At 46.1% G+C, this 17,341-nt stretch overlaps 1 protein-coding gene across 1 annotated transcript; it reads left to right on the top strand.

Moving 5' to 3' along the window:
- Window positions 1–1,802: 1,802 nt before the first annotated feature.
- Window positions 1,803–3,063, top strand: LOC308531669 (pre-mRNA-splicing factor RBM22-like; the record flags this gene model as incomplete). Its single annotated transcript, XM_081108722.1, is given in 2 exon segments — window positions 1,803–1,894; window positions 1,896–3,063. Coding segments are annotated over 2 exon segments (1,260 nt in total).
- Window positions 3,064–17,341: the final 14,278 nt, after the last annotated feature.

Below are 17,341 nucleotides of genomic sequence, written 5' to 3'. Positions count from 1 at the left end.
GGCTGCAAGCACCTCTGAGGGAAAGCCGCCCTCAAGTTCGCCCGCTGCCGCCTGACAGACCAGCTTCTGGGTCCCCAGAGACTTCCCGGAACCGGAGTTCAGAGCAGTCGGGAGCTTGTGATTCAAAAAGACAGCCGCGTCCTCAGGTGCCACCCCCTTTCCGCGCGCGCGAGCCGCCGCCGTACCTCTGCACTTCACCTCCGCAGCTCCTCTGGCTCTCAGCGTGCTTTTCTTTTCTTCTAGTTGTAGAAATTACACTCAGCCAGCGTTCCTGTTGTTCTGGACGATGTTTGCTCCGTCCTTTGGGATATTTTTCAATTGTTGTGTGAGGCGACTTTTTCCCGGTGTTTATCTATGCCGCCATCTTAGTTTCTCTCCGGCAGTGATCTTTTTTATATAACCTTGTTATTCCCTCCCTAAATCATATCATTTCACATCCTACTAGTTAGTATAGCCCAGTTGAAGTTGCCCTCCTCCTTGTCATAAAATAAAAACAGTTTCTACCTTCTGGCTCATTTAATGATGACTGCAATCTGTACCTGCAAAAGGCGCTTCTAGTACTGTCTTCAGTGATCTACACTTGAGCTTGTACTAGAACAAAAAAATAAGTTTAATTACCAAGAGAACTGCAACTGAACATACGACTTCTTGGTGCTAGTTGGCCATCTTGACTCAATGTTGGGACACACTATCAGAGAAGACTTATGTTTGTTAATGTGCTATTCAAAATGAATTCTGAAGGAAAAGTTGCTCATTTCTGTTTTAGAGAATACCCTTTTAATCCTCTTTAATCTTGTCCTCTTCTAGAATTTATTTTAACCCCACAGTGTAAGTAATTGGAAGTTCCCCTGATAAGTTATTTATACATCTCTGGTAAATCCTGCTCAACGTTAGGGATAATCAGAGCTCTCATACCTCATCATGTTGTCATTTAACCAGTCAACTTATGTGACCTGGTTTAGATTTTTTTTAAATCCACTTCATTTAAGGTAGAAAGGTAAGAAAAGCAATGGATATTTAGCCAAGCCTGTGACACTGTCTTCACATCTAGCTTGTAGTTGTGTCTGTGCTCTGGATGGATACCATCTGATGTTTGTGTGTCATTGATGGAGCAGCCACTGCAAAACTAGTCAACTCTCATTTTTTAAAAAATATATTTTATTGATTTTTTACAGAGAGGAAGGGAGAGAGACAGAGAGTTAGAAACATCGATGAGAGAGAAACATCAATCAGCTGCCTCCTGCACACTCCCCACTGGGGATGTGCCCACAACCAAGGCACATGCCCTTGACTGGAATCGAACCTGGGACCCTTCAGTCCGCAAGCCGACGCTCTATCCACTGAGCCAAACCAGTTAGGGCTCAACTCTCATTTATAACTGTTAATTTTTCTAGTGCTGCTTTGTGCTGAAAGCACGTTTTAGTTTACTGCACTTGACCTGTAAAAGACTTTGATTCTTTGGAATTTTAGGGACAAGTTAGGTGGTTAATTTAAAGAAAAACTTTCAGTGTTGCCAAAATCTGCACCAAACAGTGACACGTTGTGGATGCATTTGGTTTTCTGAACCCCAAATGCGACAATTTTGTCGATTAACCAAGCCATCAAGATGAAAATAAAACAGAACCTGGCTGGAGAACCTGACTAGAGAACCTTGCTATTCTGATCAACTGAATGCTGTCTCCGTGTCAACCTTTGGAATAGAAATTGACAGGATTAAAATCAACTGGTATAGGGACCTGACAGGATTGTGGCGGTCCTATCTGCCAACTCAGAAGCGGCGACTGCCTCCGGACGCTCTCAAGATGGCAACCTCTCTGGGTTCCAACACCTACAACAGGCAGAACTGGGAGGATGCGGACTTCCCCATCCTGTGCCAGATGTGTCTTGGAAAAAACCGTATATCCAATGACCAAAGAAAAGTACGGGAAGGAATGCAAAATCTGTGCCAGGCCATTCACAGTGTTTCGCTGGTGCCCCGGAGTCCGCATGCGTTTCAAGAAGACTGAAGTGTGCCAAACCTGTAGTAAATTGAAGAACGTCTGTCAGACTTGCCTCTTGGATCTGGAGTATGGCCTACCCATCCAGGTTCGTGATGCAGGGGTGTCTTTTAAGGATGACATGCCAAAATCAGATGTCAACAAAGAGTATTACACACAGAATATGGAGAGGGAGATTTCTAACTCTGATGGAACATGGCCAGTTGGCATGCTGGGGAAAGCCACATCCACCAGTGACATGCTGCTCAAACTGGCCCGGACCACACCCTACTACAAAAGGAATCGACCCCACATTTGCTCCTTCTGGGTGAAAGGAGAATGTAAGAGAGGAGACGAATGTCCATACAGACATGAGAAGCCTACAGATCCAGATGGCCCCCTTGCCAATCAGAACATTAAAGACCGATATTATGGAATCAATGACCCTGTGGCAGATAAGCTTCTAAAGCGGGCTTCAACAATGCCTCGTTTGGACCCGCCAGAGGACAAGACTATCACCACACTATATGTTGGTGGTCTGGGCGATACCATTACTGAGACAGACCTAAGAAATCATTTCTACCAGTCTGGAGAGATTCGGACGATCACCGTGGTGCAGAGACAGCAATGTGCCTTCATCCATTTTGCCACAAGGCAGGCTGCTGAAGTGGCTGCGGAGAAGTCCTTTAATAAGCTAATTGTCAATGGCCGTCGACTTAATGTGAAATGGGGAAGGTCCCAAGCAGCCCGAGGAAAAGAGAAAGAGAAAGACGGAACCATGGACTCTGGCATCAAGCTGGAGCCTGTTCCAGGCCTGCCAGGAGCTCTTCCCCCTCCTCCTGCAGCAGAGGAAGAAGCCTCTGCCAACTACTTCAACCTGCCCCCCAGTGACCCTCCAGCTGTGGTGAACATCGCCCTGCCGCCACCCCCTAGAATTGCCCCACCCCCACCCCCAGGTTTTGGGCCACATATGTTCCACCCAATGGGACCACCTCCTCTTTTCATGAGGGCTCCAGGACCAATCCACTATCCTCCTCAGGACCCTCAGAGAATGGGAGCTCATGCTGGGAAACACAGCAGCCCCTAGCACATTATCACCATTCTGGGGCTCTACAGAAGACAGGGCGCTTAAAAATCCTAGTAAACGAATCTTGGAATAAATATATTTTTCCTTCCTTTGTAGTTTCCACAGTAGCTGAATGTGTTCAGATGTAGGCAGTCAGAAAACAATAGCCATGCTTTGATTGATGGACCTCAAATAAGCTGCCATTGACACATCTGGTTACTATAACGTTACTAATAACACTTAATGCCTGTTCCCCTTCTGTGGGGAGCAAGCAACGGGGTGAACTGGAATATCCAATGGAGTTTCCATCCCAATTATATGTTCATTTTGTATTATTTTTTTTGGAGGGGGGGGGGAGGGCATTAACCTGCGGAAAGAATCTTTTGACCATTTTTTATGTCCATGAGGTATTTTCCTTTTTATCATCTAAAAAATATTACTAGTACTAATCATTGTAGTGGCATAAGTGTGATTTGACACTTCTGAAGTCGCATCCTCAGAAAGACAAGTGGAATCCAGCAGGCAGCTCTGCCCAGGTCTCTTCTTAACCTCACCTTCCCTCATTGATGGCTAAAGGAATCTGGCTGACAGTTGTACTTTTCTACACTACCAAAAGAGACAACAATAAAAATTACTTTGTATTCCTTTTGGATGGAAACAAATGTCATGAAGCTGTGTATCATTGAAGAAACCTGGTGTCTGGGATGAAATTAAAGAACTTCCGGGAGAGCCAAGATGACAGCATAGGTAAACAGCGGAGAATGCTGCCTCGCACAACCACTTCAAAAATACAACTAAAAGACGGAACGGACATCACCCAGAACCACAGGAAAGCTGGCTGAGGGGAAATTCTACAACTAGAAGGAAAGAGAACAGCATACCGAGACTCAGAGGAGGCGCAGTGTGGAAAATACAAAGGTGCGGAGGTGCACACAGAGCGGGCTGGTGGCTGAGGGCATGGTTGTCTTTTTCAATTGGGAGGGAGGGTCAGGCCCTGAGCTCCAGTTCTGGGCGAGTCTCTAGGGACCCAGACTCAAACGGGAGAAGCGGGACTGTCTGGCATCGGTCAGAACACGAGGGCAGCTTTCTCTCCGAAGTTTGCAGCAGTTGCTGGGACTCTGAGAGGCAGAGCCTCTGGGGACAGGACTGAGAGCAGCCATAACTGCTCCCTCCACCTGCCCTGTTGATCCCCTGCGACCCGCCCCACCCAAGCCCTGCACAGAGCCATTTGCCGGATAGCCTCAGGCAAAGGCTAGATTAGCACCTCCCCAGAGGACAGAAGTTTCCCACTGCAGACACAGCGGACTCTCACAGCCAGCTGGCCTGGAGGTCAAATCCCCCCAGTATTAACTACAACAATCAAGGCTTAACTACAACAAGACTGCGCACAAAGACCACTAGGGGGTGCACCAAGAAAGCATAAAAAATGCGGAGACAAATAAATAGGAAAAAATTGTCAATGGAAGATATAGAGTTCAGAACTACACTTTTAAGGTCTCTCAAGAACTGTCTAGAAGCCGCCGATAAACTTAATGAGATCTACAAGAAATCTAATGAGACCCTCGATGTTATGATAAAGAACCAACTAGAAATTAAGCATACACTGACTGAAATAAAGAATACTATACAGACTCCCAACAGCAGACCAGAGGAGCACAAGAATCAAGTCAAAGATTTGAAATGCGAAGAAGCCAAAAACACCCAACCGGAAAAGCAAAATGAAAAAAGAATCCGAAAATACGAAGATAGTGTAAGGAGCCTCTGGGACAACTTCAAGCGTACCAACATCAGAATTATAGGGGTGCCAGAAGATGAGAGAGAGCAAGATATTGAAAACCTATTTGAAGAAATAATGACAGAAAACTTCCCCTACCTGGTGAAAGAAATAGACTTACAAGTCCAGGAAGCGCAGAGAACCCCAAACAAAAGGAATCCAAAGAGGACCACACCAAGACACATCATAATTAAAATGCCAAGAGCAAAAGACAAAGAGAGAATCTTAAAAGCAGCAAGAGAAAGAAACTCAGTTACCTACAAGGGAATACCCATACGACTGTCAGCTGATTTCTCAACAGAAACTTTGCAGGCCAGAAGGGAGTGGCAAGAAATATTCAAAGTGATGAATGCCAAGAACCTACAACCAAGATTACTTTATCCAGCAAAGCTATCATTCAGAATTGAAGGTCAGATAAAGAACTTCCCAGATAAGGAAAAGCTAAAGGAGTTCATCACCACCAAACCAGTATTATATGAAATGCTGAAAGGTATCCTTTAAGAAGAGGAAGAAGAAGAAGAAAAAGGTAGATACAAATTATGAACAACAAATATGCATCTATCAACAAGTGAATCTAAGAATCAAGTGAATAAATAATCTGATGAACAGAATGAAGTGTTGATTATAATAGAATCAGGGACATAGAAAGGGAATGGACTGACTATTCTTGGGGGGGAAAGGGGTGTGGGAAATGCGGGAAGAGACTGGACAAAAATCGTACACCTATGGATTTGGACAGTGGGTGGGGAGTGAGGGCCGAGGGTGGGGTGGGAACTGGAAGGAGGGGAGTTATGGGGGGAGGAAAAGAGGAACAAATGTAATAATCTGAACAATAAATATTTAATTAAAAAAAAAGAAAGAATAAAGAACTTCCTGTAAAACACTTTAAATAGACTGAAACGAAAAGCTTTGGAGTATATTTGAATGGAAGACTTGTGACCTTGGCTGGAACTTTGATCTTCGGCATTCACCTTTGTGTGTCTCATTTTAATTCCCCGCTCTGGGCAGGGAACTCTGTTTGGTCTTAGAATGTTTGGATATAACTGGATTGTAGATGGTAAAACATAATTTGATGTTGTGTTGTGTTTTATTTTTTTGTTTTTAAAAAATTAAAACGGGTAAATTTTCCAATAAAAAACAAAAATTTAAATCAACTGGTATAAATACAGATGTAACAAGACAATAAAACACAGAACCTGGCTGGAGAACCTAGCGAGAAAACCTTGCCATGCTGATCAACTGAAAAAAAAAAAAAAGAAAAAAAAAAAAAAAAAGATGAAAATGAGCCTCATCGAAATTCAGCCACATTTATGCAAAACGGTCAAGGAAAATTTCAACAAAAGTGTGCGTATGTGCCAGCAAAGCCATGGAGGCCATTTACCCAATATGCTATTCCATACATAACCCTGTACTGTATACTTTATGAATCAATAAAAAATTTACATTTTTTTTATTATAAACCTGTGTTTTCTATCAAAATTACTTCTTGCGTGAATTTTGGGACACCCTTTATTCTGGTAAAGGTTGGGGGCCTAAGCTGTTCACTCTTTATGGTGAATTTATAACATAATAACAAGAATTTCAAGGAAGGAGAGAGGATAAGCCAATTGATCCAAATGGTCAATTAACACATCCCACCAAGATCCCTAACACAAGAGGGGGCAGCTCTTAAGTTTGTGGCTGGCAACGTGTTCATTCCAGGCAGCCCTCTTTGAAGTGGAAGCCACCCCCCCTCCCCAATCAAAGCTTAAGCCAGGCACCTGCATTACTAAGAGAAAAGCCAAACATCAGGCCTTACACACCTCCCGCCTCTCTCTCCAAGCTGCCTCAGTCAAAGCAGATTTTCTTGGAAATCTTTCTTCAACTTCTTTCATGTTTTCTCCTGGAGAACATCTTTCTACTGCAAGGAGGAACCAAGAGATCATGAAACGCAGACAAGGAGATGAATAGGATTTCAATAACCACTAGACATTACATGACAGAGGCAGGGTTCCTCCAAAGGAGTGGCCTACACATCCAGACTGCCCTTCCCAGGGACAAGGTCTCACTGGGCATAATCCCCAGGTAAGGATGCACCCAGGAGACCTGCCCAGGTGCACCGCAGAGAGCAGGACTCCAGAAGGTTCCTGACACCCAATGAGGCAGCAGCTGCAACTTGCCAAAGCTTCCGGACCACCAAACGGAGCCAGTCCCATAGGAGGGGCTGCCACAGCCACAAACTCAGCTGCCTTCCAAGTGTTGGTGTGCCCGATAGTAGCAATAGCCCCTGAATAGTGACATGGACCCAATCACAGGGACAGACACTTTTTGGCTGGTACGTAGTCCCTGTGTGAGTGCGTGAGTCCTGCTGGAGGCACTTGTGATCTGCAAGGTCTGCCTCTCCCACCATCATCCCAGCTGTCTCTTGTTATCACCCAGTGTTGATAACTGGGAATGCGGGTCAAGAAAACGGGATGGTCAACAGGCTTTTTAAAAATATATTTATTGATTTCAGAGAGGAAGGGAGAGGGAGAGAGAGATTGAAACATTAGTGATGAGAGAGTATCATTGATCAGCTGCCTCCTGCACGCCCCCTACTGGGGATGAGGTTGTGGGCTGGTGCTCTTGACCTAAGTCCAACCCAGGGACCCTTCAGTCCACAGGCCGACGCTCTATCCACTGAGCAAAACTGGCTAGGATGGGCGACCAGCTTTTTGAGAGACAGTTTAAAAGTGATACTGTGCAATATCAGATCCATTTTAAACTCAGCCTTCACTCACAATTGAATGTTATGATAAACACACACACACACACACACACACACACACAGTTAGGATGTGGAGGGTCCGTTGAAGACTTATTAAATATGACAGGTCCTGCCCTGGCCACAGTGACTGGGTTGGAGAAGTGTTCAATACATGGAAAGGTCACAGGTTTGGTTCCTGGTCAGGGCACATACCCAGGTTGCAGGTTCGGTCCCCCAAGGAGTGTGGGCGGGGGGGCTGCGTATGGGAGACAAGCAATAGATGTTTCTCTCTCACATCAATGTTTCTGTCTCTCTCCCCATCTCCCTTCCTCGTTCTCTAAAATCAGTGGAAGTCTGTCCACCTGAGTGGGTCTGGGCTCAGGTGTGTCTGCTTAGGGCCCGCTGGTAATGTGTGGGTTCTTGACTTCCTGTAGGAAAAATTTCACAAGATGAGTCCCGGTGGCTTTTGAGAGTATGTTTAATAAAGCTGGGGACAATGACACAAACGGAGGACTTAAGGTAGGAGAAGCAACAGGTAGGAAAAGAATAAAGGGGGCCTTGGAGACAGGTTCAGGGGTTAGCGGGGATCAAGCTCCTGCTGCCCACTGCTCCCCTGGTTGTAAGTCTTGTGGGGTCCCTTAGAGTTTAGGAGAAAAAAAGAAGAAAAGAGTGTAGATCCTATGATGCCTCATTTGATAGGACAGGTCCTGGTGGTCTGCATTAGTCTTGTTAAGCCAAATCCATGGTAGATTTGGGGGGAAAGAGTTCACACCAAGTATTAGCCCCTTCTCTGTGGTAAACTGGCCCCAAGTGTTCTTCTCGGCTGCCAGGCTGTGAGGAAGCCCACGGAGCCACGTGGAGAGGAACGAAGGCCCAGGCCAAATGTCGGGACACAGCTCCCAGAGGACACCCAGCTCCAGCTTCCCAGGCACATGAATGAGCCATTCTGGAAGCAAGTCCTCCAGGCCTAGTCAAACCACCCAACAGAGTTCTGTGTGAAGGAGAAATGAGCCTTCCCACACTATGTAACTGTGAGGAGAACGTGATCGCTGTTTTTTAAGCCATGAATTATAACAAAGAAGAAAGATGCTTTGCAAGTATGTTCTGTGAATAAAGCTTTTTCAGAAAAGTGATTCTATCTAGATACGACAATCTTGCTTCTCATTACAGAATGTGCTGTCAGTCATTCTGACCTAATCTTTGTATCTTTAAACACTTTACTGTGCAGAAAAGAAACTGAGATGGTGACCCTATGACTCAATGTTTGGGATCCTGGGTGTAGAAGGAAGGGTGCTGTGTAAAGATGCTTGCCAAATCTCTGCCAGTGGCCCCAACATGAGTCTTTCTCAGGAAAGTTCCAGTCAGAATGGACTGGGTGGAGAATGGCTGTAATGGCTACTGGTTGGGTCTCTGGCAATTTTTCTGGGCCACATATGGTGGGTAAGAGCTACGGCACCCTGTTCTGAGAATCCATCACATCCTGAGAGTCAGTCTGCCTTTGTGCGTGGGAAATGGGAACATGGGCCCCTTCCGATGCTCAAACTTCCCCTCCCACCCAGTGGGAAGTACAGTGAGGGCCATCAGGAAGGGGACGGTGAAACCTCGGGAGCCTGGCCAGCTCTTCAGTCAAGGAAACAGTGTTTTATGCATGACCTGTTTTTTCTGTTGTTGTTTTTTTAATAAAACCTTGGGTTGGAATGTCTGTGTGGTGGCAAAACAATAGCACCTGCTGGTGCCCACAGTGCAGCCCATCCCCCCAGACAGGATGAGACTTAGCGGTTCAAATTCACCAGTGTAAGCCGGTGTCACAGTAAACTTCAATAGTTGGCCACCAGCGCTGCACATGTAAGTCCTAATAAACACATACCTTTCACAGCCAGTCATCCGGGTTATTTCTTTGGGAATCCAAGAACAGTACACTGAACTTTTCTGGGACTTCAGCAGTTTGTGTAATACTTTGCTTTTAGATTTGATCTAAACACTGGCCAGCTATGCTTGGATAGTTCCTAGAAAGCTATCTGTATGTGACTCAGCCTCAACACCCCCCAGGCACACCAAAGCTCAGGGAACCTGGATACATAATACTGACAGAGGAGGAGCTCACAATTGTAATTTGAGGGAACAAAGGTGCATATTAAGGTGCCCTGATTGTATCTTTAATGAATATTGTATTCAATATGATAATAATTTCTCATTAGTATATTTAAAACACTTTCTAATTTACTATTTTGAAATATTTTAGACTTATAAAAATGTTTCAAAGATAGTAAAGAACCTCTATCTTTCACCCAGCTTCCTCTAGTGTTAGTAGCTTATATGAATCTAACACAATTATTACAACCAGGAAACTAACATTGGCATGATATTAGTAACTAATCTACAGAGCTCATTTTCATTTTCCCAACTGCCCCCTAATGTCCGCTGCCTGCTCAGGATCCAGTCCAGAATCCCAGACTGCATTTGGTCAGTGTGACTCCTTTGAGCCCTTCCATCTGGGATCATGTCCTCACTGTGTGCTCTTAGAGTCTGTCCTTATCTATTTAGGACCCACTCATTATAGGATCAAACTAATGGCCAAGCTGTTTACATCTCCCCTGTGACCCAGTGTCCATTCTCTACACAGACCCTCTGTCTACTTTACACACCATCAGCTCAGGGAAAGTCAACCAGAGCCAGGAGCCAGACAGCTCGAAATCACCCTGAAGCCCAGAGCCCGCCAACGTTATTCAAGCAGCTGACCCTAAGCTGTCTCCTCCACCCGCTCTGCCTTTTCCCAGGAAAACACCCAAGGGCTCTGACCTATGACCCATTTTCATTCCCGCTCTGCCTCCTGAAACACCTGTTGCTTTCCCAAGGGGTCCTGCATGCTGTGCCTCTCCTTTTTAGGGAACCTATAGCATCAAACTTCACTCAATTGCATTGGTCTTGCTGTATCATCACTTAGTCACCTCCATACATTAAACTCCCACGGGCACAGCTGGACCTTCCTCAATCCTTACCTTTCTGGTCAGCTTTGGGAGGTCCTGTCTGCACATGTGCAGCCGGGCCTGCATCCAGGAGCTTCGGACAAAAACCACATGGACTTCTGGGGCTCCCCATGTGCACTTCTTTGATGCCACAGCTAAGAGCTCCAGCTCTACCCTGTGTCACATACAAAGGACTTTCTCAAGGACTGCTGTGTTCTACTGAGATCCCTGCTACTTGGAGGAAGTTGAGAAATTGTCCCCAACAGAAAATTCAATTATCCAGATGCTCACTTTGTAAGGTTCTTTTCTTTCAGAGGCTTAGGTCTTATGCTGCCTTTATCCACTACCTGAAGGCAGTGGCCTCCGTTTTACAGTTGTTATTATCAGGGAAAATGGTCTGGTTTCCGTTAGTGCCCTCATGATATTAAGTAGGAGAATCTTCATGGTCATATTGGTCAGCTATTTTATCAGGTACAAACTTTTAGATAGGCTGTTTTCCTTTACTTCTTTTAAAATGTCACACTACCACTTCCCTGGTTCAGTAGGAAACTCCCAATTAGTTCTGTTCATGTCCTTGGCCAACAGACCAGACTTGCCCTTGCAGGTCTCCTGATTTCACACCACCTTCTCCCATGTGAGTCACTACTATCTTTGTCTTCTTCACCCCCTATCCCCAGTTCAATGAAGGTTATTTCTTTATTCATACGTTTCTTTATTTGAATTGAAACTCCCCTGGGTCCCGAGATGGAAAGGAGCTCAACCAACTAGACAGATAAGAGGGAGCTGGAACCCAGAAAGGGGGTGGCTCGGGGAAGAATAATGTTTTTCTAGAGACACTGTAACTTCTTTCATTCCCATATGGTGGAGGGGAGAGGTGAAAGTGACTGGTGTCATAGGTCAATCATACTGAACCCCTGACTGATTGACTCCCCATGTGCCACTGAATTGAGGGAGGCACGTTGGGGAGAAATGCTGGGCTGATAGAGAGAGGCAGAGAAAGACCCAAGGTCATGTCCTTGAGTTCCTGGTTCCCAAGAGCCATGGAGCTGGGACCCACCCATGCCAGCGGACCCCAGAGTTGGGCCTGGAAGTAGACTGCGTGGAGGGCTGGAGGATTGTTGGAGACTATACTTTGTTGGGCAAATAACACAGACCTCAGAGGAGTACAGTGTAATGCTATCTCCTGAGGATCATCTGGAAGATTTAGGTGATTTAACCCATTGAGGATGAATTGTTTCTCCCAAAAATACAAAAGCATGAAAAAAGATTAAACAGAAAGCACACAATCGAAATAAGTCAAATCCCGCTGTGCTGACGGGAGTACTTGAGGCTCAGCCATGTAAAAGAGGGAGTGGGAGCAGTGATTCTTTTTTTTTTTAAGTGTGACTTACGTGTACCCATATTTATATGAATAAAAATATATAACATTTATAGAAAATGCAAGCAGTGTGCTGTAAACACAGTTACCATTGGGGAGGGGAAGCGATGTAACAAATATTGTCAACTCTCACTGTGTAATCTCTAGTTCTCAACAGATGAGACAGTTTTCAATAAAATATATCCTGTTGTCTGTATTGTTATTTTAAACAATATCAGAAGATAGGGATAGACCAAAGGTAGATGGAGAAAGGGTGGTAGGAGGGAAGAGTCACAGAGGGTGGGGAGAGACAGAGCAAAACTCCTCAGCAACAGAGAGTCCAGGTAGAGAGAGGTCAGGAGGAGGGTGGCAGATCTTGTTGTTGGCATTGGCATTGGCGGTGGCCGGCCTGCCTCTGGACCCACACAGAACAAAGCTCACCAAGTCCCCTCTGTCTGGGGACAGTCCATGGCAACAGGTCTTCTCAGTCCAGGGGGCTTTCCCCTGACCCCCTGATCTGAGCAGACCTGACTGGACGGCTCTCCCACTTCCCATCTACAACCTGGAGCTGGGACTCCACACGTCCCTCCAGCCAGAATCTGAGAGCAGAGGGGAAATATGTTCCTTCATCCTAGTCACCGGTGAGACCATCCCTGTTTTTGTAGGTCCCAGTTCTTGGATGAAGGTGCCTCGCAAATGAATGGGCCCTGAGGCTGAGAGGGTGATAGATACCTGAGTCATCAGAAGTTCTTTCTCTTTACAGCTCAGGCTACAATCACAAGAATCTAATGCTAATTGTCTGGAGTCTTTCGAAACAATTTCACAGCAGGAAGGGCAAGAACAAGAGTGCCAAGCCAGGAATGGAAGGCGAAGTTACTCAGAGAAATTTTTTCTCTGGATGCCATCACCCTCCTATCAGGCTTAAAATCTCTCCACCTCAAAACACACACCACACCTTTGCTTAGGATCCAGCACAGCAAGAGGACAAAGATGGGAAACAAGTCAGGTTTCCTAACAGGCCACAGTTTGTAGGCCAAAAATCAAGAAGAAAAAAAATCTTTGCTTAATTGAACACTCAATTAAGCATAATGTTAGCATTCAGTATTGCTTTATTTTGAATTACACCATGATGAGATGGAACAAACAGCGCTCTGTTCTCCAAAGCCCTCAGAGCACCCTGCACCCTGCACACACCCCACCCCTGTATCCCAGGGCCAGGCGGATCCCAGGCTCCTCTCGAGGCGGCTGCAGGAATCATGGGCTCTGGTCCCTCTGGCAGGTCTCTCTTCAACTAGAAGGACAAACAGAGGGACTTTGTGAGACTGGGCTTGAGGGAGACATAGATGCAGAGCAGCTGAACGAGAATCTGGGACAAGAGGTGGAGAGATGGAGGACAGAGCAGGGCGCCCTGCCTGGAGGACCCAGACATTAAACTGTCCCCTGCTCACCCCACACTCCCTGCAGCCTGGAGCACAGCAGGGCCCTACCTGAGGCATTCCTTCATGACGGGAGCAGAGGAGCAGTCAGACTTCACTCCTGGCGCCTTTTCCTCAAAGTCATCTTAGTCTTCTTCTCCAGGAAACCAGAGAATTCTAGGAGCACAGCTGGAAACAGGGCCAGTAGGTGCAGTTATATCCACACGGAGACTCTGGACAAAGGGCACTAGGTCTCTTCCACATGGCAGTTCTCCCTGGCATCATAGATCTGGTCCCCACACCTGTTCCCAGGGGGATCCTGGGGGATGGAGCAGGTGTGAGTCCCAGAAAGCAAAAAACCTGGTCGCAATCTGGGGTAATGTAGGAGCCCATCCTACCACCCCATGAGTTGCCTCCTCCTCATCCTCATCTTCACCTGAAACCCCTCTGAGACTGAGCACAGGTACACAAGGATGCAAACCAGCCCTGTGGGAAAGTAATGGGCTGGGTGACAAGGCCAATCTGTAGTCGGGGGAATGCTCTGAGGCTAGTTGGGTTCTGGCTGAAGCACGGTGTTAGTTTGGGGATGATTCTTCTGGGATTTGTTTGACTGGGTTGGGGCCAGTGTCCCAGAGCTGGTCGTGGGCTCTCTGGGACCCTGGAAGGTGAAGGATGCAGGGATGCTCCAAAAGAGCCAAGGTGGGAGTCCAGGGAAGGGACCGAGTATTGTGTTGGTGGAAGATGCTGCTGGAACTGAGGGGTTGCAGGGGCCATGGGGACGGGAGGGAGGGGGCTGGCATGGAAGAGGACCTCTGGAGAGTATGGGGGTGAGATATGTTGAGCTAATGATGTTGGACTTGGGGCTGGGGTCCTCCTTACCCAAGGTGCAGCTCCTGGTCATCATGGCTTTGCAGCAGCCTCAAGGGGAGTGCGTGGGAAAGTGTTTAAGAATCTGAAATGGATCTTTTATTGCAGCTTAAAGGCCCATGTGTGACTCTGGAAGGGTCTCTAGGTAACCTCAGTCAGATCAGAGAATTCCCAGTTCCCAAGTCACTCTGATGAGAACCGGACTGGACAGGAGGAAACCCCATGTGAGCTCTCGCTGAGCAGGAGGGACTGGGTCGTGCATTCAATCAAACCATGCCTGGCCCACGCACAACTTTCAGGGGACACTATGTGTTCAGGGGCCTGAGTCTGCTCAGCTCCCTCTTCCTTGGTGTATTAGCACACCCCAATAGACCCTGTTAGATACACTTACACTGCATGATGCTACTGGTATTTCTGTCCACGAGCACATGGCATGACACGTGTGTCAATTTGTAAGACTCTTAGAAGAGTGTGTTCCTCCTGGTAAAACCTTATCAGTGATTGCTAAGCAATAGAAAATCATCTTTTCATAGCTATCACTTTCTAACATTTAAAACTGTATCCTGACCTAGTCGGTTTGGCTCAATGGATAGAGCATCAGCCCTCATACTGAAGTGTCGGCCTGCGGACTCAAGGGTCCCAGATTCAATTCTGCTCAAGGGCATGTACCTTGGTTGCAGGCACATCCCCAGTAGAGATTGTGCAGGAGGCAGCTGATCGATGTTTCTCTCTCATCGATTTTTCTAACTCTCTATCCCTCTCCCTTCCTCTTTGTAAAAAATCAATAAAATATACTTAAAAAAATAAGGCTGTGTAGAAAATTCTATCCAGAGGAAACACTTATTTCTAGAAATCTTTTTAAATATATTTTTATTAACTTTTAGATAGAGAGGGAGAGAGTGATAGAAACATTGATTGGCTGCCTCCTGCATGCCCTTTATTGGGGATCAAACCTGCAACCTGGGCAGGTGCCCTGGCCTGGAATCAAACCAGAGACCTCTTTGTCCATGGGACTATGCTCAATCCACTAAGCCACAGCAACCAGACTATTTTTATAAATCTTATCTCAAGAAAAAATAAATTAGAAGTATGGGATTTTTGAGAACCAGGATGGCAGTGTACATAAATGCCTGTACTCAGCCACCTTCCACAACAATATCAAACTAAACTAAACCCTAGGCAGTTTGGCTCAGTGGATAGAGCGTCAACCTGGGAACTGAAATGTTCCAGGTGTGATTCTGGTCAAGGACACATGCCCGGGTTGTGGGATCAATTCCCAGTGTGGGGTGTGTAGGAGGCAACCAATCAGTGATTCTCTCTCATCATTGAACTGTCTATCTCTCTTTAATATATAAATTAAAAATAAGCTAAAAACACAGAACAACCATCATTCAGAACTGCCTGAAATCTGGCTGAATGGAAGTCCTACATCTAGAGAAGTAAAGAAAGTACATTAAAAAATGTACTTTCTTGGTAGGAGGGGCAGAGGTGCAGAACAGGCTGGTTGATCACTCCCATGTGGTGTATTTTTAATCGGGTGGGATATATAGGCTACAGAGGACCCCCATAAGAAGCAAGTGGTCCAAGACCCACATAAGCCCCCCAGCCCAGGGTTCCAGAGCTGAAAAGAGAAGTCTCTGTGACTTTGGTCTATAACAATCAGTGGGAATTGTGGCTGAGTAACAGGGAGGCTGCTGGAGACCCAGCAGTTCCTCTTAAAGGGCTGGTGCATGGACTTACTCAGACTTGATCCCTCTGGGCTCCAGCACTGTGGTGGTGACTTGGGGGCGGGGACCCAGGGACACATGGGGAAGAACTGGATTGTCTGGCATTGTGGCAGGAATTCAGGAGCAGCTTTCTCCCAGACAGGGGTGCTCACAGGGGTCATTGTTCCTGTGCTGGGACCTCTCCCATCCCAGGGCTGACTGGTAGCCATATATGAGTTTCCAACAGCTTGGCTCACACTGTTTGCTCCACTCTGGTGATTCCCTGAAACTCTGCCCCATCCAATTTGGAGCCCCACCCAAGCTGTTTGCAGCAGCTTTTCCATATCAATGGCCTGTCCTGGCTCAGGCTTCAGACTTTCCTAAAATCTTTCAAACAAGCAGCAGCTGGTATCAGCATGCCCAAACCTACCAATAAGAGGCCCGAGATCCAGCACTAGAACCAGCCTGCCTTGCTTCACATCTGGATCTCTCCTGGGCACTTCCAAACCCAATATAAAGAGCAGCCACCTACATATCTCTCTGTAGCTTCTGCCTGGTAGCCCCAGGTAGTGGCTAACTTTATACCTCGCCAGAGGCTCCAAAGCCAATGAACCCAGGTGACAGTTTCAAACCATACCAGATTACAATTCTACACATTCACAAGCAACACACTCAAGGGGCAAATCCACTGAAGCAAGTCTTGCTCCACAGGGGTTTCTCCTGCACAGCAGCTCTTTCATTATAGTCACAGCTGGTTCTCACAACCAATTGGCCTGGAGGTCAATTCCTCCCAGTGACACCAATAGCAATCAAAGCTCAACTACAACAAGACTGCACACACAGCCCACACAGGGGTGCACCTAAAGGGCCCAGCTCAGATGACTGAGAAGGCTGAGCCACTGGATCCTACAGGACACCTACTACACAGGGCCACTCTACCAATTTTCAGGAGACATAGTAGCTCTACCTAATGTATAGAAACAAACACAGGGAAGCAGCCAAAATGTGAAGACAAAGAAGCATGTCACAAATGAAAGAAATGGAAGCAAACAAACTACTGGAAACAGAGTTCAAAACAATTGTTATAAGGCTGTTCGAGGATCTTAATGAGAGCTTCAAGGGACTTAGTGAGACTTAAAAGGATTTTAGTGATAATTTCAAAGACATGAAAAAGGACCAGTCAGAAATTAAGTATACACTAACTGAAATAAAGAATAATTTACAAGGATTCAATAGTAGATTCTGATAATCAAATCAATGATTTGGAATATGAGGAAGCAAAAAACACCCAATCAGAAGAGCAAAAAGAAAAAAGAATCCGAAAATATGAAGATAGTATAAGGAGCCTCCAGGAAAACTTCAAGCACACCAATATTCACATTATGTGGATGCCAGGAGGAGAAGAGACAGGCCAAGATATTGAACACCTGTTTGAAGAAATAATGACAGAAAACTTCCCCTACCTGGTGAAAGAAATAAACTTACAAGT

This window comes from Myotis nattereri (assembly GCF_964212035.1).
Source record: "Myotis nattereri genome assembly, chromosome: 15".
Lineage (NCBI taxonomy): Eukaryota > Metazoa > Chordata > Mammalia > Chiroptera > Vespertilionidae > Myotis > Myotis nattereri.
This window is presented reverse-complemented; position numbering and strand designations above follow the sequence as displayed.